At 35.0% G+C, this 26105-nt stretch overlaps 1 protein-coding gene across 2 annotated transcripts; it reads left to right on the forward strand.

Annotated features, from left to right (window-relative positions):
* Positions 1–16913: 16913 nt before the first annotated feature.
* On the forward strand, positions 16914–20088 carry LOC125223642 (phosphoinositide phospholipase C 6-like). 2 transcript variants are annotated; one of them, XM_048126881.1, is made up of 9 exons: positions 16914–17457; positions 17647–17843; positions 17972–18107; positions 18197–18415; positions 18503–18720; positions 18823–18940; positions 19036–19188; positions 19364–19450; positions 19616–20088. In XM_048126881.1, exons 1-9 carry the CDS (start codon positions 17065–17067, stop codon positions 19907–19909), a joined length of 1815 nt encoding a protein of 604 aa, XP_047982838.1. In that variant the 5' UTR covers positions 16914–17064; the 3' UTR covers positions 19910–20088. The 2 variants fall into 2 exon arrangements, with proteins under 2 accessions (XP_047982838.1, XP_047982839.1); XM_048126882.1 differs by having other exon boundaries at positions 19602–19777.
* The last annotated feature ends 6017 nt before the right edge of the window (positions 20089–26105 follow it).

The following is a 26105-nucleotide window of genomic DNA, read 5'->3' on the forward strand; positions in this document are numbered from 1 at the left end:
TTCATTTGCACCTGCATGTTGATTTCTGACTCAGTTGGTGTTAACACTAACGTATTTCTTGTTCATAATTTGGATTGAACGTCAATAAGGATCCGTTTGGTACACAGAATTAGAATTGGAATTGAAATTGAATTGAAAAGAATTGAATTCGAATTGAAATTGGAATTGGATTGAATTTAAATTCAATTCAAAATTCTTTGTTTGGAAAAATAAAACCCTTTGTTTGGAATTGAATTTAAGAAATTGCGCGCACACACTACACACGTTGCACAATCATTAAATATACACACACGCACTAGAAACACATTGTGTGTAAGAATGTGTGCAGTGTGTGAATGTGTTAGTGTATGCAGTGTGCAGTGTGTGTAAATGTGTGTAAGAGTGTGTGTGAATGTGCGTAAAAATGTGTGTCAGTGTGTGTAATTTAATAAATATTTAGAATTCTGCTACGTTCAATATGGAATATCAAACACAAATATTGAATTTAGAATTGAAGGCTCTAATTTGGGCGTCAAATTGAGCTGACATCTTGAAACCAAATCGATATTGTTCACTTGAAATTTCTTTTGCTAAAATGAACCTTAACTTTCTATGTGATAGTAACTGGATTATTGTAGCTCAAAAAATTCATGGGAAAATGTCAATAATTTTGATTAAAATATATTTAATATGCATTACATAAAAAACAACATTATTTATTTAACCTCTCAGGGGACCGCAGGAAACGTTAGTCATGATGGGCAGATGGCCCATAGATCATTCACCAAATCTTTCCTCCTTTTTGTTTTTTTCTATGGGGACAATATCGATATGCTACTTGATATTTTCTTTTTCCAGATAAATTTATATATTCCTTGTAAATATATAAATGGAGTTATTGAGAAAAAAATTAGAAAATAAGTAAAAACAAATGATATTTTGCGAGCAAATAGAAAACCTATGCACTACAAACTATAAGATTAAAAAACTTACTCCTCTTTTAATGTTACAAAAATTGACACCCAATTATTAGTGTTTGAATTTTTTAAAAAATAAACACAATTTAGAATAAATAAGAAAGCGTTTATAGGTTGAGAACAAATTATCTTTATATTTTATGTTTTTAAGACGCTTCTATTTGTATTCTCAAATTTTAGTTAAGACATCAACAATAAGAACACTTTGTGAATAGTTGGTCGTATAATTAGCTTCCTAATTAATAATACTAAAAATCGTCCTTAGCTAGTATTTTGTTGCAGTGACAGTTTTTCAAAAAATCGTTACTTTTCAGTTGCAAAAAATTATTCATACAGTACAAAATAAATTTGTATTCTGTTATTACTGCATTAATATGCGAAAAGAGTGGTTGATATAGACCAAACAGGATAACTCAGCCTAAAAGATTAGCTGCCCGGAGAGATAGAACCTATTTAACCTATATACCCCACACTAGTTGTTCTCACATCCGATGTTGGACATTGAGTCTGTAACATTTGACCCTCCTTTAAGGGCCAACGTCCTCGTGGGTCACGGCTACTTTGGTCAAGGATGATAGGCCACCACTCCGAAACGAGTTCTCGTTAGTTAAAGCAGATTCTTTGCCCGACCACCACTCTTTGCCTTCTCACACAGTTTTATGAGTTCAGCCCATGCAAGGACCACCAAATATTAGCCATCAATAATCATCATATATTTTTGATGCATACATGATACAATAATACTACATTATAATTGATGAGTCTCATAGTCCGTGTTCATACCTCGCACAATATAATTAATTAGCAATTGTTTAAAAATTTTAAAATAGCGAAAACGTACAACGTTGTTTTTGCGAAATTGTTGAACATATTTTAGTCCATCATTCCACGTCAATTTTTTCTCGAAATACAAAAAATGAATGTCTGATAAAAATGATTAAAAAATAATAGGTTATGGTATAAAAACATTTCCAAACGTTCAAAATATAATTAATAGTATGTAAATAGTTTGAGATTTAAAGTGATATTATAATCAAAGCATTTCTTATAATTACAGAAGAAATTATTTTAGTGTATCTTCTTAACCCCTACCTTTGAATTAACTACTCAGAATAGTCTATTAACACGGTAAACAAAGTACTCCATATACCTGGTGACTAGTCTTTCTCTTTCATCCATATAAAAAAAAAAAAAAAAAAAAAAAAAAAAGGAAAAAGGAAAAAAAATCTATATCGTGAGATATTAAAATAGAATCTTATTTATATTTTGTTTAATGTGATACGTGCATTGAGTGGTGAATATGAAGTTATAAACTAGTGGGCAACGAGCTTCCCACGTTTAATTCCTGCATTATTTTTCTTCTCTTTTGTTTACTTTTATTTATACCAAATCAATGAAAACATAATTTACGATTTTAAATAAATAAATTTATTTCTTTAAAGTAGTTATTGCTGGATTTATTCCATTGTGTTCATACTAAGTCTATATTTGACAACAAAACGTAACTTATTAGAACATTTTTTACACCAAAGTTTGAGTCTCTTCAGTGATTCTGCGCATTCTTGCGAAATGTTTGTTAGTTTTAATTTTAAAAATAGATAAAAAAAAAAAAAAGAAAATTCTCCTATATTTGTTCTATCAATAAGAATTCTTTCTTTGTTTTCAAGAATTATGGATGAAATTTAGAATGTAAACTTTTTCACCCATATCGTTTTTCGATAAGTCGAATTTAATTTTGAAATCGGATTATTAAAATATTATTATGACATTTTCTTTTAATAAGCTATCTCATTAATCAATTTACTTCTCATTCATTCTTGATTCTCCTACACCAAACCTTTCGATATTTTGTTTGAGAAACTTTTAGCAATACAAAGAATAATTGCAAGCATTCTATACTGGAATATGCTTCACAATTTAGATTTTCTCGAATACGAACTTGATAAGTCCCCAATTATCAATCTATAATGAATAAACTACGCCTTGTTTGCAAGCCAGATAAGTCCATAATATACCTGATTTATCTGGACTTAAGTGATTGTTTGTGGGAAAGATGTTTAAACTATGTGGCCGGTTTTTTTTTATCGGCCCACTAAAGTTAGTTATTTGAGTATGTTAGTGGAGAATTGACTCACCTCAACAGAGATAAATAAATTATCAAAATAAAAATGAATTATTTTTACGGGACATACTAAAATCGATAGAGTCTCTATTTTTATAGAACGAAGACTTTTTCAAGCTTAACGCATCTTTGAGCCCTTTGCTCAAAATAATACTTCTCTGTGATGTGAATCAAGGTATTCAACATCATGGATTACCACGACATCGAGGGCCATAGGTTAATTGGAGTCCGAGAACAAGGTGAAGACATGACAAGGAGTCAAGCCGGATTTGGATATCTGATTCAAACTGGAATTTGCCTATGATGACAATGTTAAAATGCTCTCTTGAGACTGTCATTGTCTTCATCGTCGAAATAGCTTCGCGTGAGTACCTTGCACGCATCAATCGGAGTCCGGATGATGAAGTTATGGTCGTTTAAAGAAAGTCGCGCAATGCAGAAATAAACGCGCGGGCGGACGTTTTGCCAACCAGAAAATGCCCGGTCGGGCGTGTTTGCCGAGATGTCAATTTTTTTCCAAAAAATTAATGCGGGTTGGCGAAATAAGCCGTGGGAAACACTCGATCGGGAATTTTGTCCAGGGTGTGAGTTTTTTACCAAGAATTGTTTTATTTTGCTCCTTTTTCACTCCTAGTATAAATAGACATATTAGGGCTTTATCATGGCAGGTTTTGAATGATATTATATAACAAAGTCTCAAATTTGAGTACCCCTTCATCTTTGAAGGTTTATCCAAAATCCCTGGTAGTTGCATTTCAATCTATTGTCGGGCTTAGGTGGAATGTTAAGGTATGCTTTGTTAGGGAGATTTAGAATATTGAACAAAATGGAACGGATAGTCTGAAAGTCGTGATGAAATCACTTTCAGATCAAATCAATTTCGGTGGTTCTACCAAAATATTTGATCGGATAAAATTCAGAGAAAACAAAACTATCTAATGTTGATATCTGAGAAAAAGCGTACAGAACCAAACAACAATCGATCGGATTTAATAAGATGAAAAATCGCGTTTCAACAAGATGAACAGGTGCGTCTGTTAATTTCACAACCGAAATTAACTGATTTTCAAAAGGTTTCCGAAATTGCAAATTAGTCCTTTGACTTTCAGAAATTACATTTTCAAATGAATTTCTTACACAGCAACTTCGTTGGAAATAAAAAATTTCCAAGCTGACCTGGGCTCTGCCCCTTGGACCCCGCTACCCGGGGGCGCTGCCCCCGGACCATCATAATGAATTCAAATAAGCGTGCACTCCGCACCTCCAGACTTATATGATGTCTCACTATGACAATACTGATCAATCAAGTTAATCCAATTACACTAAAATATCCAACAATCCTCCCCTATTTTAGTGCAATCCTTGATTAACTAAAACAAGTCATCTCAAACATTCAAACTTTTGCATAAATGAAATATCGTAACGATTGAATTCCATATTAGTACATTACACATTCCAAATATTCGAATACCCCGGGTGTCTCTAAGGATTGAACCCTGGGAACTCACATTGAATACACGAAGATAATGTACACAAAAGTTTACATACGAATATGTTCTATCTTGACACTATATTTTACTAGCCTATGTCCTTATCCTTCATAAACATGTCGAAACCAAGTCCCAGCTTCTTGAAGCGGCTAAACTTCATGCTTATATAGGTAGCTCCTTTATTCTTGCACCTACATTTGCAATTTTTCAAAAGAACTATTAAGAATATATACATTCAACCTCCTTAACTTGTAGGTCCGAACACATACCTTGGGACGATTTTCAAATGTGTTCCAATCTCCAAATATTAAGTCTTCCACATTGAATTCTGCATCTAGTGTCATACTAAATGGGAATTGGGTATCTTAATATCAAAGATTTGTAGTGGACTTTAATCCCATCCCTATAGCCGATTTGTGCACAAGATCTCTACTTAACCCTTTGGTTAAATGATCGGCTAAGTTATCATGAGTTCTCACAAACTCCACAGATATCACACCATCCATAATAAGTTCACGAATCATGCTATGTCTAACACCTAAGTGTCTTGACTTTCCATTATACACTTGACTATATGCCTTAGCCAAGGTAGCTGCACTATCACATCTGATAGATATAGGTGATATCGGTTTAGGCCACAATGGAATTTCATATATTAGATTTCTTAGCCATTCAGCCTCTTTACCAGCTGCTGCTAATGCCACAAACTCCGATTCCATTGTTGAATTCGTGATACAAGTTTGTTTCTTTGATGCCCAACATATAGCACCACCTCCAAGACGGAATACCCAACCACTTGTGGAAGAATGATCTTCCATATTGGTAATCCAACTTGCATCCGAATAACCTTCAAGAACAGAAGGAAATCCAGAATAAGTCAACCTATAATCCATGGTTCCTTTTAAGTATTTAAATACTCGATTCATTGCTTGCCAATGGATTAAACTTGGATTATGAGTATATCGACTCAATTTTCCAACTGCAAAGGCTATATCGGGTCTAGTACTAATCATAGCATACATTAGTGATCCAATAGCCTTTGAATATTCAAGCTGATTCACAGCAACTCCTTTATTAGGCACGAGTTTTGCACTAGGATCAAAAGGAGTCTTAACTGAAGAACAATCTTTGAAGTTAAACTTTTCCAACACCTTCTCAATATAATGTGATTGAGAAATGGAAATTCCTTGTTCTCCATGTGTGATCTTAATTCCAAGAATCACATCAGCCTTCCCCATGTCTTTCATCTCAAACTTAGATGACAAAAATTCCTTTGTTTTATCAACTTGATCTTGGTCAGTACCAAAGATCAACATGTCATCCACATATAGGCAAATGATAACCCCTTTACCGGTAGCATCAAATTTGCTATATACACACTTGTCTGCTTGGTTTAATACAAAACCATTCGACAACACCACGTCATCAAACTTTTGATGCCATTGCTTGGGGGCTTGCTTTAGTCCATAAAGAGATTTTACCAACTTACAAACCTTATGTTCATTACCAGGCATGACAAAGCCTTCTGGTTGTTTGATATAAATCTCTTCATTTAATTCACCATTCAAGAAGGCAGTCTTAACATCCATTTGGTGAATTACAAGATTATGTATAGCAGCAAGTGCTAACAATAATCTAATTGTGGAAATCCTAGCAACAGGAGCATAGGTGTCAAAATAGTCAATTCCTTCCTTTTGTCTAAAGCCTTGGATAACCAATCTGGCTTTATATTTGTCTATGCTTCCATCCACCTTCATCTTCGTTTTGAAGATCCATTTACTATTCAAAGCTATACAACCAGGTGGTAAATCAGTCAGTTTCCAAGTACCATTTTGGATTATAGAATCCATCTCCTCTTGGATTGCCTCTTTCCAAAATGCAGAATCCCTTGAAGCCATAGCTTCTTTGTAGGTCCTTGGATCATCACCAATAGTAAAGCAATATTGATATTGAAAATTAATTTCATTTCTTGATCCTTCTAGTAAGTACAATTGGAAATCGTTTCCAAAAGACTTAGCTTTTCTTGCTCTACCACTTCTCCTAGCATTAGGAGGTGTATCAATCACTTTTTCAGTTACACCAGAGTTACTAGACCTTGCAATCATGTCTCCTGGTTTAGATATAGACGTGAATCTATCCTCATTGCCAAAATCAGCATCCCTTGACTCAATAATAGAGTGCACGGATACATAGTCATTGGGTTCTATGACATAGAACCTATAACAAGCAGAATTTTCAGAATAGCCAAGAAACACACAATCTATACCTCTTTGACCTATGATTTTCATTTTAGGGTCAGTTAGTCTTACCACAGCTCGACAACCCCAAACTCTGAGATAACTCAGTTTTGGTGGTTTCTTATGCCAAAGTTCATAAGGGGTTATCTTGTTCCTTTTATTAGGAACTCTATTCAACAAATAACAGGCTGTTAACATAGCCTCACCCCAAAATCCTTCACTTAGGCCAGAATAGCACAACATTGAATTAATCATTTCTTTCAACGTTCTATTCTTTCTTTTAGCTACACCATTTTGTTGTGGTGTATATGGAGCAGTCGTCTGATGTATTATACCAGTAGATTCAAAATATGCTGGATCATAATACTCACCTCCCCTATCAGTGCGAAGAACTTTAATCTTCACACCATGATGAAGCTCTACACTTTCTTTAAAGATTTTAAATTTATCAAGAGCTTCATCTTTTGAATGGCATAAATAGACACAACAAAATCTAGTAGCATCATCAATAAAAGTAACTACATACTTTTTATTACCAAGTGATGGAGTTGAATGAAAATCACACAAATCACTGTGTATAAGTTCTAATACCTTAGTAACTTTATTGACATTCTTATTGAAAGGTTGTCTAGTTATTTTAGTTAACATGCAAGTTTTACACTTTTCATTGTTCAACTCAAATGCTGGTATTAAACTCATTTTCAACATCTCTTTCAATCTCTTGTAATGTACATGTCCAAGTCTAGCATGCCACAATTCTGATTTACTAGCATGATTACTAAAACTAGTAGAAGTCATGCAAACAGAATTATTAACAAAAGAAACATCTAGATTCAACTTAAACATACCACATAGATAACTGAAACCAATAAAAGTACCATGCCTTGACATAATGTATTTGTCACTTTCTAACACTTGTTTATAACCACAATTATTTAACATAATACCAGAGACTAAGTTCTTACAAATACCGGGTACATATACAACATTATCTAACACTAAGGAATTTTCAGAAGTAAATACTAGGCTAACAGATCTTATTCCTTTGATTGGTTCAGTTGCAACGTTGCCCATCTTCAAAGAAGATCCATCTTCAATTGGTTTAAAATCCTTGAACCATTGACGATCCGATCCTTGCATACATGACATGTTGCACCCGAATCAATCCACCATGAAAGATCATCATCCTGCACATAAAATGCTTCAGAGATTATTGATGCATAATAATTCTCAACATAATGATTACTAGGTACAGAAAACGAACCTGATTGCTTTTCAAGATCCTTGGATCCACTTGAACCAGCCTCGTATTTCCCTTTTCCTCCACCTTTTCCAGACATACAATCCTTCTTGAAGTGCCCGGATTTTCCACACTTCCAGCAAGTCAGTTTAGGCTTCTTATTCCCATCCTTATTGTTATTCCCTTGAAACTTCCGTTTCCCTTGAAACTTACGTTTCTCTTTACCAGCCTTTGAGGATTCACCCTCTTCCACCATGTTCACAGAAGAACCAACCATGTTTCTAGCATTACCAACAGAGCCCTTTTCCATATCACGTATGGACTGTTCAATTTGGAAATCACTTCCAAGTTCAACCAAGTTCAACTCCTCCTTCTTGTGTTTCAGATTATTTTTAAAATCCTTCCAAGAAGGTGGTAGTTTATCAATAATACTAGAGACAGAAATGGATTCATCCATTTTCATATCATATTGGGAAAACTGTCTCAATATCCTCAACAACTCGTTGTATTGTTCCATGACAGGCCTCGAATCAACCATTTTATAGTTAATAAAGTTACCAACAAGAAATTTCTTGCTAGAGGCATCTTCTGCCATATATTTGGCTTCGAGGGAATCCCACAATTCCTTAGCAGACTCAACATTTTGATACACATCAAATAGAGAATCAGACATACCGTTTAAGATGTGACCACGACATATGTAGTCATCGTTCTCCCACTTCATCCGCCTCCTCGTCTGTTCCAGAGTTTCATTTTCAACAGCCTCGGGCATGGGAATACTCAGAACGTACACGACCTTGAGATTTGTCAGCATGAAATGCATCTTCTTTTTCCAGCGTCTGAAATCTTGGCCAACAAATTTATCCAACTTCGTGAAACCTTTCGTTCATTCCTTCACCGTTTCCTTGTTCGACATTTTCAGATTGATTTGATCTTTGTTAGGGAGATTTAGAATATTGAACAAAACGGAACGGATAATCTGAAAGTCGTGATGAAGTCACTTTCAGGTCAAATCAATTTTGGTGGTTCTACCAAAATATTTGATCGGATAAAATTCAGAGAAAACAGAACTATCTAATGTTGATATCTGAGAAAAAGCGTACAGAACCAAACAACAATCGATCAGATTTAATAAGATGAAAAATCGCGTTTCAACAAGATGAACAGGTGCGTCTGTTAATTTCACAACCGAAATTAACTGATTTTCAAAAGGTTTCCGAAATTGCAAATTAGTCCTTTGACTTTCAGAAATTACATTTTCAGATGAATTTCTTACACAGCAACTTCGTTGGAAATAAATAAAATTCCAAGCTGACCTGGGGCTCTGCCCCTTGGACCCCGCTACCCGGGGGCGCTGCCCCCAGACCCACGTTCATCTAACATCATAATGAATTCAAATAAACGTGCACTCCGCACCTCCAAACTTATATGATGTCTCACTATGACAATACTGATCAATCAAGTTAATCCAATTACACTAAAATATCCAACATGCTTTACTATTTCTTGTGTTACTAGTTTTGTGGAGCCATTAGATTTTTGTTTTGGTGAAAGTTGTCTTGGGTTGTTTCCATTGTTTTTTAGAAGGTACATAGATTCCAAGCATCCATCTAAATCATAACACCTTCATCTTCTTTCTTTTCCACCATTTTTATTTGTTTCATTTCTTGTTTGTTTCTTGGGTTATTGAAATATTTATAAGAGAAAATTCCGGGCAAATATATGTTATGAAAAACTTATTTAAAAACAATTAAAACATTACAATAATAAGAATCGCAAAATAAAGAAAAAGAAATTCAGAGCGCCACAACTTATTTTTCCTGCCTATTTCTCCCTCAATCTACCACTCTATCTAAGCCTTAATTATTTTCCTCCTTAACCTCCAAATGGATGATTTGTGCATGTATGCAAAAACAATGTGATATTATATGCTCTTCGTCTTCTTTGCTTCCTTTAGCCATTTCTCTGACTTTTGGTGTTTTCTTTACATGAAAACTATGCAAGTGCGAAGTTGGTGATGAATGTGAAAAGCAATATCATGATTTCTTTATTTATAAAAAAAAAGAACTATTATAGATAAGATGGAAATAAACTTAAATAAATTTAAAAAAAATAAAACAAACTAACATTAAGAAAATTTTTAAATATAAACTAATATCACACACTCGGCATAGAATACTTCCGACTCGAGTTTTCAGCTCTTCGGCTTTCACTCTCTCACGTGACTATAGCTCCACCGTCTCCTTCTTGATATACCATTGCAGGAGAACTCTCGTCATCGGCCGCTGGAGTTGAATCATTTGAGGAAGCAATAATAAAAAAACATGTTTTTATAAACACAACTAAAAGTCAACAACAATTTTTAAAACCTTTTAAGATCTATATCATACAACACAAAAAAAAAATACATTTATCTAACTAACAATAACAATTAAAATGATTATTAAAAGGGTTTTTGGCTTTTTAAACCAAAACCTTTCCCCGAATTCCGGTTTTTCCCATAAACTATGAGATTTGTTTTTAAAACCACAAACTTTCATTTCGTTAGGATTTTTCCCCGGTGGGTCAACGACGAAACCCGGGTTGTCTACATGTCAATTTTAATCTTATTTGTCACTAAATTGATTACTTGGATCCTATTTGGCACAATAATACATACAGTCACAATTATTACATAACAAATGACAATTTTTGAATAAACAAAACACAAGTTTAACATTTTGAATTATGCTATTCGGGTTGGAAATGTGCTATTCGGGTCGGGTTGGAAAAATTCTAACAAAATGAAAGTTCGTGATTTTAAAAACAAATCTCATAGTTCATGGGAAAAACCGGAATTCGGATAAAGGTTTTGGTTTAAAAAGCCAAAAACCCTTATTAAAATCTTTCAAATTTTATTGTGTCTGATTAGCTTATCGACTGAAGTCTATCTCTTGTACTCCAGTTTATTATTCGCTCTTCATCATAAAAATGCTTCAGAAAAGCATATGAAACCCCAATCATAACACCAAGTGCAACACTAAACAAATCTCACTAATTCATGTGCACATATTAAAATTCCTCTAAAGTCTCAACTATTCCCTAGAGCATGGAATATAGAGGTGCAAAAACAATTACAAAATTTAGAAAAATAATATTCCAACAGAAGAGGATTCACCTGTTTTGATGTTTGTAATAACATCATCGGTGCAAGAGAATTGCAGCGTACAGACGGTAACTATTCTGCTTTTTTCCATGTTTGTTTCTAGCTCATATTTTAGTATTGGAAAGCCAATATATATATATATATATATATATATGAACGCTGAAATTTCTCTTTTCATTGAAGGGTTCATTGCAATTTATGTTCCAAAACTTATCATTAATGTAAATGACATTAAATTTGTTGAGTAATTGTGGGTACGTTTGATATTCCTTGTTGTAGATAATGGTAAGTTTGAATTGCCCCGGATTGATGAGCATGCAGCCGATTATACCAAACTGATGACACAACTGAAAATAGTGAGGTAGACATGGACATATCCAATGACACGCTTGAAGATTCATCTGGATCTGATACTGAATCTGTACAAATATGTGCCGCTGATACTGTTTGTCAAAAAGAAGATGAAGAATATGAAGAGGTTCAAGAGCATACACGACATTTATTTGACGGTCACGGATATCCTATTGTTGAGGGAAAGAATAATGATAATTTAAAACTTGTCAAATTTGATTCATAAAAATTGCAGCCTTCTGTCCAAAATATCAATACATTTGTGTACAAGGAAAAAGATGGTGCTGGGGAAAATCTTGATTGATACAAATCCGGGTAGCGCTGAACCAAGGAAAGTGAGGTGAAAGAGGTGACAAAGAGCCAAGCCGCAACTGGGGTCAGATTCGAGCAATGATTCACCTATCCATATTATGTCCAAATGCTTTTCAAAGACCACGATTGTCTTCGCCATCGAAAGAGCTTCGCGTGAGTACCTTGCACGCCTTAATCGGAGCTCGGAAGAGGAAGTTATGGTCGTTTTACAAAAGTCGCGCAGTCCAACAAGCAAAACGCCCGACGACAGTGAAAACGCCCGGGCAAGGCCCCAAAACGCCCGGCCGGGCGTTTTTTGTCCGAGAAGACTTCAAAAAGGCGGGATTTTGAATTATTTTGAGTGCCTTTTCATATTCCAACCCTAGTTTGAGTGACTTTTCATCTCTCAATCTCCCACATCTATAAATAGGGCCTTATGTATCTTTTGTAAGAGATTAGAGATCAGATTGAGTTTAGATAAAAAGAGTGTCTCCTTTGTGAGAGTCCCTCCCCATGTTGGGTGAGATGAATGTTTGGAAAAATTCATGGCCGGGCTATGGTTACTTGGTGGTTAGCCCGGGGTTAGCCACTTGGTAAATTCACAACTAGCACCATGTAGCTAGTGGCGGAGCTTGAGTAAGAGTATACCTTAGGGGCGGAGCTCGAAAGAGTATACCTCTAGTGGCGGAGCTTGAACGAAAGTATACCCTAGTGTCGTGTAGCTAGCGAGTGAGTCGATTTAAATGGTTGCTTGGATGAAAGTTGTCAAGGGTTGCCATCATCTTTTTGGTGGAGGTCCTTCGGTCTCCAAGAGGTCATTTGTTCACTCCTCAATTTCTTCCATTTTCGATCCCCCTCGCCCATTCTATTTGTTTGTTCTATGTTTTTGTGGGATGGAACACCTATCCTTTTTAGTGTAATATTTATTTAAGTTTCAATGTAATGTGTTTTTATGTTATTGTTGTAGTGTTTTTTTGTTTGTAATTTTAAGTGTGTTGCTTTTACAAGAACAAGTCTTGGGCTAATTTTGGAGATTCTCATCATTGATGGAGCTCTGGTGACCAGATCAATGATCATGTTGGTGTTTTGTTATGAGCCTAACAATGAAGATAACTTGTTGCAAGAATCATATGACGTGTCAGAAATAGTAGCTAATAACAAATGAGTAACTAGTGTCACTCTGATGTGAATCCGGGGATTCACAATCATAGGATGCAATGCCATCGAGGCCATGGGTTGATTGGGTTCCGAAAAGAAGGTGGAGATATGGCAAGGAGCCAAGCCGGATTCGGAGGTTTGACTCACACCAGAATTTGCCTATCACGATGGTGTTCAAATGCTCTTCTAAGACCACCATTGTCTTCATCGTTAAAAGAGCTTCGCGTGAGTACCTTACACGCCTCAATCGGAGCCCAGATGAGGAAGTTATGGTCGTTTTACAAAAGCCGCGTAGTCCAACAAGCAAAATGTCCGACCACAGAGAATTTGCCCGGCCTGGAGAGGAAAAACGCCCGACCTGGGCGTCTTGTGCGACTTGCGATTTTTGCTCCTTTTTCCTCTTTTGTTTTGCACTTTTAACCTCTAGTATAAATACCCATGTCTAGGGTTTTTGTCTTCAGCTTTTGAATATTTGTAAGAGACAATTTCTCCATATTTGAGAGCTCACCTTCTTCATCTTTTGAAGACTTATCAAATTCCTTCGGGTTGCATTCGATCTTTTGCCGGACTAAGGTTGATTGTAAAGGTATGCTTGCTAGTTCTTGTGTTGCTAGTTTGTGGAGTCATTAGGTGTTTGTATGTGAAAGTGCCTTTGGGATTTCTTTCTAGTTCTTCACCTAAATCATAACACTAATCCATCCGCTATCCTTTTATCCATTTTTCTTGTTCCATTTCTTGGTTTATCTTATTTATTCGTTGGGTTTATTTACAAGAACAAGTCCGAGGCAAGTTCATGAGTCTTCAATCTAGAAGATTCACATTACACTCCTTATAGACAACTTGCAGTACAAGATGTGCAACGTAAGCCAAGTGCCCTGCGATATTCCAAATGATGGAAGCCATGGGATTGATGTGAAATTGGAGCGGAATCCATTGTTGAGTTTTTAGGAGAAAACTGCTCCGGTGAGGATGATTTGGCTTTGTCTAATATTGGAGCATGTCTAGATGGCCATATGATGCTGCTAAGGAGAAACAATGCTGGCAAAAAATATATATTCCAAATAGGTTACTGACGTCACGAAGTGGAAAAGAAAGATATGATTTTGGCGGAGGGACAAGAGGAAATAGATGAATATGTCATCTCTATTGTTTCTTTTCATTTTCTAATCAGGCCATTCCTTTTTCCAAGAATGTTGTTTATACTTCTTTTCATGTGTCTTCTAACAGAGACGAGTTATATACTTGCGGTTCAAACAAATTTGTGAAAGATAGGGTCCACGATCAGTCGTTCAGAAATTGTAGACCAAATTTCATGTCTGGAAAAGGAAGACCCTCTAGTTGTTTTGGTTCATTCCGTGGTGAATGGAATCCTGATCATAACTTTGCATTAGAAAGTTCTTATGTCCAATTTGTTTATCGAGGTATCGGACGTAAACATGCTTCATCTATATCTAATTTTGATATTGAACGCACTAGTTATAATATGCCACAAGATAGTACCTCTTTTGGTGGTAACAGAAGAAAGACAATTAATGATGAATTTCCTTCTCAACATTGTGCATCCTTGAGGAGAGTCTCTTTTGGAGACAGGGATGACCCTGTAACAAGGGGATTTTAGGTGATTCACAGAATCCCAAGAAATATGAGTCCCAGATGTTGCTCTAGTGAGGCTGGTTCTAATATGATGGGACTTCAAAATGATGACAAGTTTATGCAACATTTACCTAATGAAGTCACTAAAAGAGTCTGTGCTCAACCACAAGCTATGTATGAAGAACTTGAGAATCAGCTTGTGCATGGGAACATGAATTACTCTACCACTCTGCAAAGAAAGAGAAAGGAATATCCTCGATTCTATCATAATCTAAAGTGCAAGTTGAATGAAAAGACTTTAATGCCCTTTTTGGAGGAAAAAATGGAAAGATGGTGCGTCTTTTACTCCATTTCTTTACTTTATTTTTACTCTTCCAATATATTGTCAACATGAAAATAATTAATTTTTGAAGTCAATAACATGCTAGCTTCTTCATAAAGTTTTGAAACACATTTAAATAGTGCATCACCATTAAAATTATATATATTTAAAATTAAATCTAACTTATAAATTTTGTATAACTTCTTAATATAAAGAGTAGGGTGAATTGTCACATTAAACAACCAAGTTCATAAAATATTATCGTTATTTTAAGCGATAATGTACTTTTTATACGTATATGTGGCAGGAAGTAAGAAATTTATTATTTCCAATATTAAAAATTCATTTAGTTTGATCATGTATATCAAGTTATGCTATGTTCTGAACTTAAACAGAAGAAATAAATAATGATTTTTGGATAATACTGTACAATTTCTAACTTGACTTCTCAATGAAGTTTTAATTTTTATGATTTAAATTATTCATATATTTAATGTGGATATGTTTAATATTCCATATATTTTTCAAATTATTTTTTTATAATTAAGCTATTAAGCTATTAAATTTATATATTAATTTACCTTTTATTTGGATTAATGACTACTATAGCACTGTCAATAAACATTTTTACTTACACATATTTTCTTTATTTGTACTGTATATCTTATTCTAATTAACTCATACTATTTTATCATAGTTACACATCTTCTTTTTGTCACTAATTTTTATTGTTTTTACTACATTTATATTATAAATTAAAATTGTATAGGTATTTCATTCATTAGGGAGTATTAGATTCTTCATTTAGAGTAAGACAAGATAAGTATATTTATGTTTTTTTAAATCTTCACATTCATATTTTCTATATATTTATTATATTTTGTTGAAACTCTTATGACATGTGCACAGCACAGGTGTAAATACTAGTTTACTCAACCGAAGAATCTTGGACACGTTATCCTGGTCCATGGTCATCTCGTCAAGCGATCTCCTAATGGACTTACATCTCCAGCTTTATATAGGATGGGATGGGAAGGATGAGATCTCCTGACCATGCTTGTTTTCATGATGACATGGTTTTTAGAAGCCGTGGATCTCTTCCTATGTTGCACGGAATAATAATGACGTTTATCTTTTCTGGGACAGCTGATTCTAATAGGAAAGACTAGAAATACTGGGAGAACTGATGCATTAGATTCTCTAGAGATGGGACATGGAGAAGAGTACTTGAATGGGCCATCCATTTCCAATAAGTTTCATGAGCTTCGTGGTGATACAAGCATTGACGATGGGAGGAAGTTTCGATCAAATTTTAACAATGATAATGGAAATTTTTTATTTCATATGAATAATAAGGATACAGAATTTGAGAAAATTGATGCTCAAGAATATTAAACAGTTTAAAATAGTTACTCCCTCCGTCCCAGATAATTTGGGACACTTTGATCCGGCACAGGTTTTAAGAAATCTAATGGAAAGTGAGTTGAAAAAGTTGGTGAGACGTGGATCCTATTTTTAAAGTATTAGTTTTATAATAAAATGTGAGTAGGAATGAGTTAGTGGAATATGAGATCCACTACCAAAAATTTTAAAAGTGAAATGGGACAAATTATGTGGGACGGCCCAAAATGGAATATTGGGTCAAATTATCTGGGACGAAGGGAATATATAAGTATTTATATGTATGCATTACTAACTTATCAAACAAGTCCCTAAGTCCCGATAGTGTGCCAATTTCTTGAAAATACAAGGTGGAAGTTGCATGCATGAAAGGGAATACTTAGCTGCTTAGAATTTTAGATCGAACCAAAAATATTAGTGAGGTAATTTATTAGTAATTATAATGCATTAACAATCCAACCTCACATTGTCCTTGGTTTTAGCTCTCTCTTCTTCCTCAATCCAAATTCCCACAATTTTCTTCTTCCCAAAACTACATTTCCATCGATCTTTTTCCTTTTTTTTTTTTTTTTTTTTTTTTTTTTTTTTTTTTTTTTGCAGTAACTAACAATTCATGGTTACGTGATCATTCTCAACATCCCCGAACAAAACTAAATTAGTCGATTTCATCTCTTTTTCATCATTTGAATTTTTTTAATTTAACCAATTCATGGTTACACGATCTGGATCGAGAATGGCGCCGAGAAAAGGCAATCCAAATGAATAAATATCATAGATACATAATCGCAGATCATGTATCAGTGGTGCAAATGGGTAGCTACAATTATTACAAGATGTTCGGTTGCTTCAACCGGAAGTTCAAAATCAGCGAGTCGGAGCCGCCGCCGGACGTGAGGGAGGCTTTCTGGCGGTACAGTGCGGGAGCGCAGCAGATGACGGCGGATCAGCTGCTCAAGTTCATGGTCCAGCACCAGGAGGATTCCAATTGCACCGCCGTGGCCGTCGACGACATTATGCAGCACGTCTTCCACCAGCGCCACCACCACAACCACCACCACCACCACCAAGAGACGAGGAACCTCAATTTCACCCTTGAGGACTTCTTCTACTTCCTCTTTCAAGACGATCTCAATGGCCCTATCAATCCCCAGGTCTAATTCATTTCAAAATCCCCAATTCTATTTTAGGCCGTGTTTGGCTTACTTTATGAATTTTAAGAAATGCTACAGTTTGATTTACAAATTTGTGCAACTGTGAAAAGTAGAAATGAGCAAGTTTGTTTGAGGAATTATACAAGTAGTAACAATTTATATTTACCTTGGCAATTTGCACAATTCCAGGTACACCATGACATGACTGCTCCGTTGCATCATTATTTCATATATACAGGTCATAACTCCTACTTAACCGGGAACCAGTTGAGCAGTGACTGTAGCGAAACTGCTATCGTAAGAGCTCTTGAGAATGGTGTGAGGGGAATCGAGCTCGATTTATGGCCCAATTCGTCCAAAGATAACGTGCACGTGCTTCATGGAAGGTACGGTAAGCTTCTATATTAACATCCCTCTATTTGCAAATGTTGCTGTTGATCATTTGTGTTCAAGATTTAAGCTTCTTTGTGATGTCAAAATCCTCACATTTTGATTGTTGAGTAAAATTTGGCAGAACGCTTACAACTCCGGTGACACTCATCAAATGCTTCAAGTCTATAAAAGAGCACGCCTTTGTTAAGTCGCCTTACCCTGTCATAATCACGTTAGAAGATCATCTCAATCCAGAGCTCCAAGCCCGAGTGGCGGAGGTAAGGCCCTTCTCTCTTCCTAGATTGCAAGTTTTTGAATTTATTAATATATGGTTGTTTAAGAGAACTCTTCATTTCTTTTTGTTTAGATGGCAATACGAATTTTTGGAGACTTGTTGTATTGCCCTGAATCAGGATACGTGGAAGACTTTCCCACAGTTGAGTCCTTGAAACATAAGATTATGCTCTCAACAAAGCCACCCAAGGAGTATCTTGGGTCCAATCACGAGGAAGGAGAAACCTCCTCACCAAAGTATAAAGATTATTCTGATGACGAGACTGAAGCTGAATCTGAAGCAGATGACAAGGTCAAATATCGATAAACAGAGTTTAGTTCTGTTTATTGCTTCAAGAAAAATGGTGCTAACAAGCATTATTTCGTTCTTTCTTTCTAGCAAGAAAGCGACAGTGATTATGAGGATTACGACAACTGTGGTAGGGGCAATGTGGCAGCACCTGAGTACAAACGTCTTATCGCCATTCATGCCGGTAATGCCAAGAAGAAGAGCTTGAGGCAGGTGCTAAGACTCAGCATTGATAGAGCTAGACGGCTTAGTTTGAGTGAGCACGAACTCAAGAGGGCCACATCCTTGTATGCTAGTGACGTCGTGAGGTAATACTTCATCCGTGTATTCTTTATTTTGTTTGATTCTTTCGTGTTCTATTACAAACCAATGATCACAGCTACTTGTTCCCACTTGAAAACATGTTGTAGGTTCACCCAAAAACACTTGTTGAGGGTGTATCCTAAGGGCACACGAGTAACTTCGTCAAACTTTTGTCCAATCATCGCGTGGATGCATGGGGCACAGATGGTTGCGTTTAATATGCAGGTTAGTTTCGTTTTCTATGGATGCATGTTATTTTTTGTTTTTATAGTAGCCATAAGTTTCTTGCTGAAATAGTTGAATTGTATTTGATATAATAGGGATACGGAAAAGCCCTTTGGATGATGCATGGATTCTTCAGAGCGAATGGAGGCTGCGGTTATCTCAAGAAACCACATTTGCTTATGAGCAAGAATTCAATCGGCGATGTCTTCGATCCCAAATTGCCATGGCCCGTGAGGGTGACATTAAAGGTGCTGACACAAATTATTTAGGTAGCTCGACCTAATAGGGGTGAAATCTGTGTGGTAGTGTTTCTTATAATTCTAGGACGCATTTTTAATGTGCTTGGAGAGCCTGTTGATAATTTAGGTCCTATAGATTCTCGCACAACATTTCCTATTCATCGATCTGCACCTTCATTCTCAGGTAATCGTGTACATGGGAGATGGGTGGCGTTTAGATTTCAGCCACACGCATTTTGACACATATTCACCACCGGACTTCTACACTAAGGTAACCAAGAATTTCATATTATCATATCATTTGATGAGTTAACAGTGATCAGAGGTGTCAAAAATAAGTCAGTAGATCTAAATGGTTTCAACAAAATGTAGTACTATGTGAGTTCAAATTGTTAAAACTAGAAGCATGTGAGCTATGATAGAATCTTGTGTGCAGATATACATCATCGGTGCGCCACTAGACGCTACCGAGAGTAAAACGAGGATAATAGAAGACGATTGGGCGCCTTACTGGGATCAGGAGTTCACTTTTCCATTAAGAGTTCCGGAGCTAGCTCTCCTACGGATAGAAGTCCGTGAGTATGATAGATCAGACAAGGATGATTTCGGAGGGCAGACATGTATACCTGTGTCAGAGCTGAGACGGGGCATCCGAGCAGTTCCACTTTACGACAAGAAGGGTCAAAAATTCAAATCTGTTAGGCTTCTTATGAGGTTTAGGTTTGAATGAAATTCATTTTTGATGAAATTTGTATTTATGTTTCTTCATTTATTTATTTTTTAGTAACTTTTATTTGGGCATATGCTGAAGCTCCATTTTGGATCTCACACAAGGATTGTTATGTCCGAATCCAATCCGTTTGTACAATAATTGTTGCCTTTTTAGGGTACTCACAATGGAGGCCATAAATCCAGAGCTCATCTCCATTTTCTTATGCCATGTCAGCACCATTTCAGAGGCCATCTCCCTAGAATGGGAGCCAATCTCACAGGCAATGATGGACCCAGGAATTAAAACCCGTGGGGTCGAATACAATTAAAAATAATAATAAATATAATATTTAAATAATTATTTAAAAAATATTTAGTTTAAATTTTTTATTTTCTAACTTCAATATTTGTTTATGAATTTATATTTAAATATTTTTAAACTAATTTTATAAATTCGTATTATGTTTACAATAATTCTAACAAAAATCAATAGATGAAATAAAATTATCATTACTATAACGAACATTATAAATATAATTACGGCTTTTAATTAATCTATAAATCTTTTTAGCTATCATCCATTTTAGGTAAAGGAGTAGGCCCAATTATTTAGCCCATTTTATACCAAATTAGAATCGAAACGACGTCTTCTCCATCTATTCTTTCCACCGGATCTGAGCTCTCCCTCTTACTCTCCTTCTCTCCCATCTATTCTTTCAACTGTTATTCTCTATCTCTTTTATTTCCGGCAAAGAGTGAAGTGAAGAATTGCGGTGGAGATCTGTCACTTGGCGTCAAGCGGAGCTCCGTGGGGTCGAAGTGGAGTTGCGCCGGATCTCGGAGGTCCATAAATGGAGTTTCCGGCAGCTCTCGGCGGACGACGATGGGGTCGGTCGACCCGACTCGACCCCACCTGGGTCCGTCAGTGCTCATAGGGCCTATCTCATTTCCACATTAACACTATTTTCTTTTATTTTTAATGTCAATGTCTAAATGATATAAATTAAAATACATAATAAATTAATTCTTCGATATAGTATAATATTGGAAAAAAGAATACAATGATTGGGTTGTTCTCACCAGCGTCGAAATCGGAATCCAAATCGGAAGAGATATTGAAAAACATTTCTAGTGGAAGAAAAATGTGAGCAGAGAAGGATGTGGGTGTGCGAAATGAATGAGATTGTGAGGTATTTATAATAGGAGAATAAATTTAATAAATTAATTAAAAAATAATTTGAATATCGGCCCCGGCGCCCTGCAATGGGGGCCTATCTCGGGGCCGATTGAGAGCCGATGGCGGATCGTCTGAGGCATATCGTTGGTCATGGTCCGGAGGCGTTGGTGAGTGGTGATCGGCTCCCTCTCCACAATGGGAGGGAGCCGATCGGAGGCGATGGGAGGGCCGATCGCTAGGCCCTTGCGATCGGTCATCATTGTGAGTGCCCTTAGAAGGAAGAAGCATCAGATTTATAATATGCTAGTAGTAGTGTATCTATTCTATTACTCCCCCCATTTCACGGCAAGTGAGCCGTATCCTCTTTGGACCGTTCCAATTAACGTGATGCATTTCCTTTATCGGCAAAACAGCAACACATTTTATCCCTCTCACTTTATCATCTCTCATACTTTTCTCTGCTATTACTTTATTCACTCTTTATGTAATCACTAAACAGCACGTCCTAAAATCATGTGCTCAAAAAGAGCACATCACTTACCGTGGAACGGAGAATCATTTAGAAAATGTTTCTTGCATTATCTCTCATTCATATATGGCAACCTCCACCTTTTGTTATTTTAAGATATTAATATTAAGAGAGTTGTCATTTCTTAGAAATTTAACGCATCATCTTACTTTTAAACTTCAATTTCTTTTGGAGGGAGTTTTCTAGTGAAGAATGCTCTGAATTCATTAATATATTCCGTTCCAATCACCATATTAGAATTATTTATTATCGAGCACATCATCAGCAAGTACATTGAGAATGCAAATACTTGTTGGTAGCCTTGAGATTTAATGAAACTTTTACTCTTTGAAATTGAACATAATGGATCAAGGGTCCGTACCAAAACATCTTATAATTTCATGTTGATGGCGTTTATTTTAATTTTCTGCTTTAAATTGCTATTCATTATAATAATTAAGATAATACTACAAAGGTAACACGCCATTAACGATAGCGTTTTCTAGTGATGAGATAATTAAAATACTAATAATATTTCAAAGATGATCAAAATAAAATATTAGAAACAATTATTCACTGTGCTGTTGACTTTTAGCATAAAATAATGTTTTTCCTCGCAACAAACACCATTAACAATATAAATTTAATATACTTAATCCAGCTGATCCGTTTACAAAATCCTTACCAACTGTACTTCCAGCTTCTTGCTTTATTTTTATTTATATGATTAGGAAGTTTACCGGAAGAAGTTGAATAGACAATTCGAGAGTGATAAAGAACTTTATAGTCATATTTTAGGTGTATCAAGATTCATGTGGGACTAGCAACATCGGCAAGTGTACAACACAACCTTTGCACAACTGTGAAATTCAGAATACGGCAATACATATAATATTACTATCAAATATCAAAGAGATAGTATGCTTCACTTATTCCATAGTCAATTATTTCACTTGTAATATGCTTCATCCATCTCATAAAAACATATTATATACATTTTTGGACACTGATATAAAAAATCTAATATTATTTGTATTATGTGTAGAGATATTATTTCAATAATAAAAGTTTGGGAAAAAACCCATAAAATGTTAAAAGTTTGTATATTTAAGACATATAATCCATTGAAAAAATTATGAAGGAGAGAAAGGATGATAAAAAAAAAATTAAAGAGATAAAAGAGGATAAAATGTAAAGAAAATTGACCAAAAAGGAGTGTTTTTGAAGAACATTTTGGATCCAAAAATATCACAAAGTGAAAGTTCTTCTAGCAATATCAATCAAAGTTACTATTAAAATTTGAGAACCACGGAATGTAGTATGATGTGAAAAAATATAATATGTCTAAGGCCATGTTTGGTTGGCGGGAAAGTAAAGTTGGCAAGGAAAATGATTCCTGAGAAAATGAATCTCGGGAATATGATTCCAAATACTTTACTTTGTTTGGAAAATATCAAGATTTTAAATTTATACTTAATTTAAACACCAAACTAAAAATATAATTATTATTTTTTATTTATAAAATAGAATAATATTGTATACTTTTTAATAAATTATTAATTATAAATAATAATTATTATATTATTATATTAATTACTACGATGCATAGTATTAAATATGGATTATCCATCTTAATATATAATAATATAATTATTATTATAGTTACATGGAGTATTATACTGATTTATTGTAATAATAAATACAATAATTATTATATTATAATTATAATATCTACAGATATTATAATTGGATATATTTTTCAAATTAAATTTGCACTATGACTTTATTGATTAATTATTAATTTATATAATATAATAATAATTATTTATTATATTATTTATATTATATAATTATATTTTAATTTTTTAATAAATTATTAATTTCTATTATGAACTATTATAAAATATAGTTATAATTATGATAATTTAATTATAGTATTTTATTATAGTAAAATTAAGTATGATTTATAATTTTAATTTATGTTTAAAACACTGTCATTAATAATAATAATACTAATAATAATAATAATAATAATAATAATAATAATAATAATAATAATAATAATAAAATTACATACTATATTGCTTAAATCTGTAAGAATTCTAGAACTAGGAAAAAGAATACTTAAGAAAAGTTAAGATTCAGAATCCTGGAAAGTTGTACTAACTTTCCCTCTTCTCGGATTCTGATTACTTTCTCAGTTTGCTTAAAAACCGAAACAAACACATGAATTTAAAATTTATGGAATCAGATTACTTTTCTAGACAGAATCCTGGCAACCAAACATGGCCTAAGTGTATTCCACCACCTCCGCCTGCTAAAAGACTTTTAACTTTAATCTATAAACTTGATTGAGTAGAATTAATCTTATTTTGGTAAAGCCAGATTTGAAACACCCAGAGTATACATTATCTATCTGGGATGGAGAGTAGTTTCCGGTAGTACTCCATATTTAGTATCCTATGTAGGGCAAAATGGCTGACAGGTGGGACCCACATAAGTCTAATTTAATTATTTTAAGTGAAGTACGAAAAATTTAAAATTGCTGAAAGAGACTTTCAGCCTTAAACTATAAACTTGATTGAGCAGGATTAATTTAATTGCTAGATTCGGAACAACAAAAAAAGGAGTATACATTAAGGCATCCACAATAGGGCGTCCTAAGGTCCACTCTATAGGGTGCTCTACGCTCCGCCACATCAGCATTTTATCCTCCTACCCTTCCACCTGCAGTGGGACGCCCTAAAGTCCGCCCTATAATTTTAACTCTTCTTTTGTATTTGTTTTTTATTTTTTATGTTTGCAAATATATCAATTAGCAAGAATAAAAATATAAAAACACCACAAATAAAGGCATATCCTATTGTCAGTATTTATTTTTTATTTTTTATATTTTATGCTTGCAAATATGAAAATTGTCGGAATTCATTATTAAATTTAGAGAGAAATTGGAATGGGGAAGAGAGTGGAGTGAAAGGTGTGAAATGAAGTAAAAAAATTGGTGATATATATAGAAGAAAATACAAAAAAAAATAAAAAAATAAAAAATAAAAATGTGTGCGTAGTCCGGACTATCGTCCTTATCCCCTGCAATGGGACGGAGGATAGGCTGAACTATGCAAAAATGTGTGCATAGTCCGCGGACGATGTATAGAGCGCGGACTAAGGATTACCCATAGGGCGGAGTGTTGCAGTGTCGCCCTAAAGCGCGCCCGACGCATAGGGCGGCCTTTAGGGCGCCCCACTATGGATGCCTGAAGAGCTTAGAGATACGTGCAGTGCGGTCTGTGTTCTTACTAGATCTAACAGGTTCAGAGGATTCGACTAGATTTCAGAGGCTAGAAGATCATGAAACTATCAGACAGGGGTCGTTGGATGCACTCTATTTCTTCAAAACCTCAACCCACTATACTACAACTAGCACAGGGAAGTAAAGGATCGATCCCACGAGGACGAAGGTGTTACGAAACTGCATTTGAGGATGTTTTGGGAAAAGGGGGTGGTTGCTGCCACGCAATTTTGTGGGTCGAGAACTTAAAACTACTGGGTCTAAGAGATAGGAAAAACTTTACTCTACCTACTGGGTCTAAGAAATGAAAACGTACGGAACATGCATGACTTAGAGAAATGAGATATTTTAAAGTTCTAAGACAACTGGGGTTAACTTAACTAGGCGGACTTTCCTAATTTGAACAGACAAGTATAAAGCGAAAAGTGGGGACAAGTTTCCTTAAACTACCAGGGTCTGGAAAAGCATGCAGAAAAGTAAAAAGACAATGCAGATGGTACTGACAGGGTCTGGGGGACATGCAGAAAAAGCAAAGTACATGTACAGAAAGTACTGACAAAAGCATATCTGGTTCTAAATACCAACAACTTCATCTTCTTCGGGAATCAAACGAGAATAGCAGATAAAACAGAGTATTAAACACCATGAAAACAGAGCAAGCTTTAGATCTAAACTTAAAATGAGATAAAGCCTAAACTACCAGATCTACGCTACTGGAGCTAAAGGATGCAGAAACAGAAAGTAAATAGCCATAATCATGCACAACGTAAATAGCAAACACCATATACACGAAACTCCAACTCAAATACACCACGATTCAACAAATCCAGACATCTCCATACGCAAATCCACAACCTCCATCAACAAACCAACAGATCTCAGCTCCAAACATCCAACAATAAACAAGAACGAAAGTAAAAAGCAAGAAATAAACATCAACTCAGCGATATCCAACAGAAACCAACATAAACTTTCATAATAAAGAGAAATAGGTTCGAATCCAGTAGATCAAAGCAAGAACTAGAGTTACGAAACTTAAAAACCAACAAATACTTGAAACAAAGCAAACTAAACAAAGCAAAGTAAATATTGTTTCTTCGCCTTCACAAGGCGGTGTTACACAACAGCAAAACGACGATGAGAACCACGGTAGCCAGGATCACTTCATCTCCAAGTGCGCAGCAAGTGAAATGAGAAATTTAAAATGTGGAACTAAGGAATGGAACGAGAGCTTGAGCTAA

This window comes from Salvia hispanica, chromosome 4, assembly GCF_023119035.1.
Source record: "Salvia hispanica cultivar TCC Black 2014 chromosome 4, UniMelb_Shisp_WGS_1.0, whole genome shotgun sequence".
Taxonomy (NCBI): Eukaryota; Viridiplantae; Streptophyta; class Magnoliopsida; order Lamiales; family Lamiaceae; genus Salvia; species Salvia hispanica.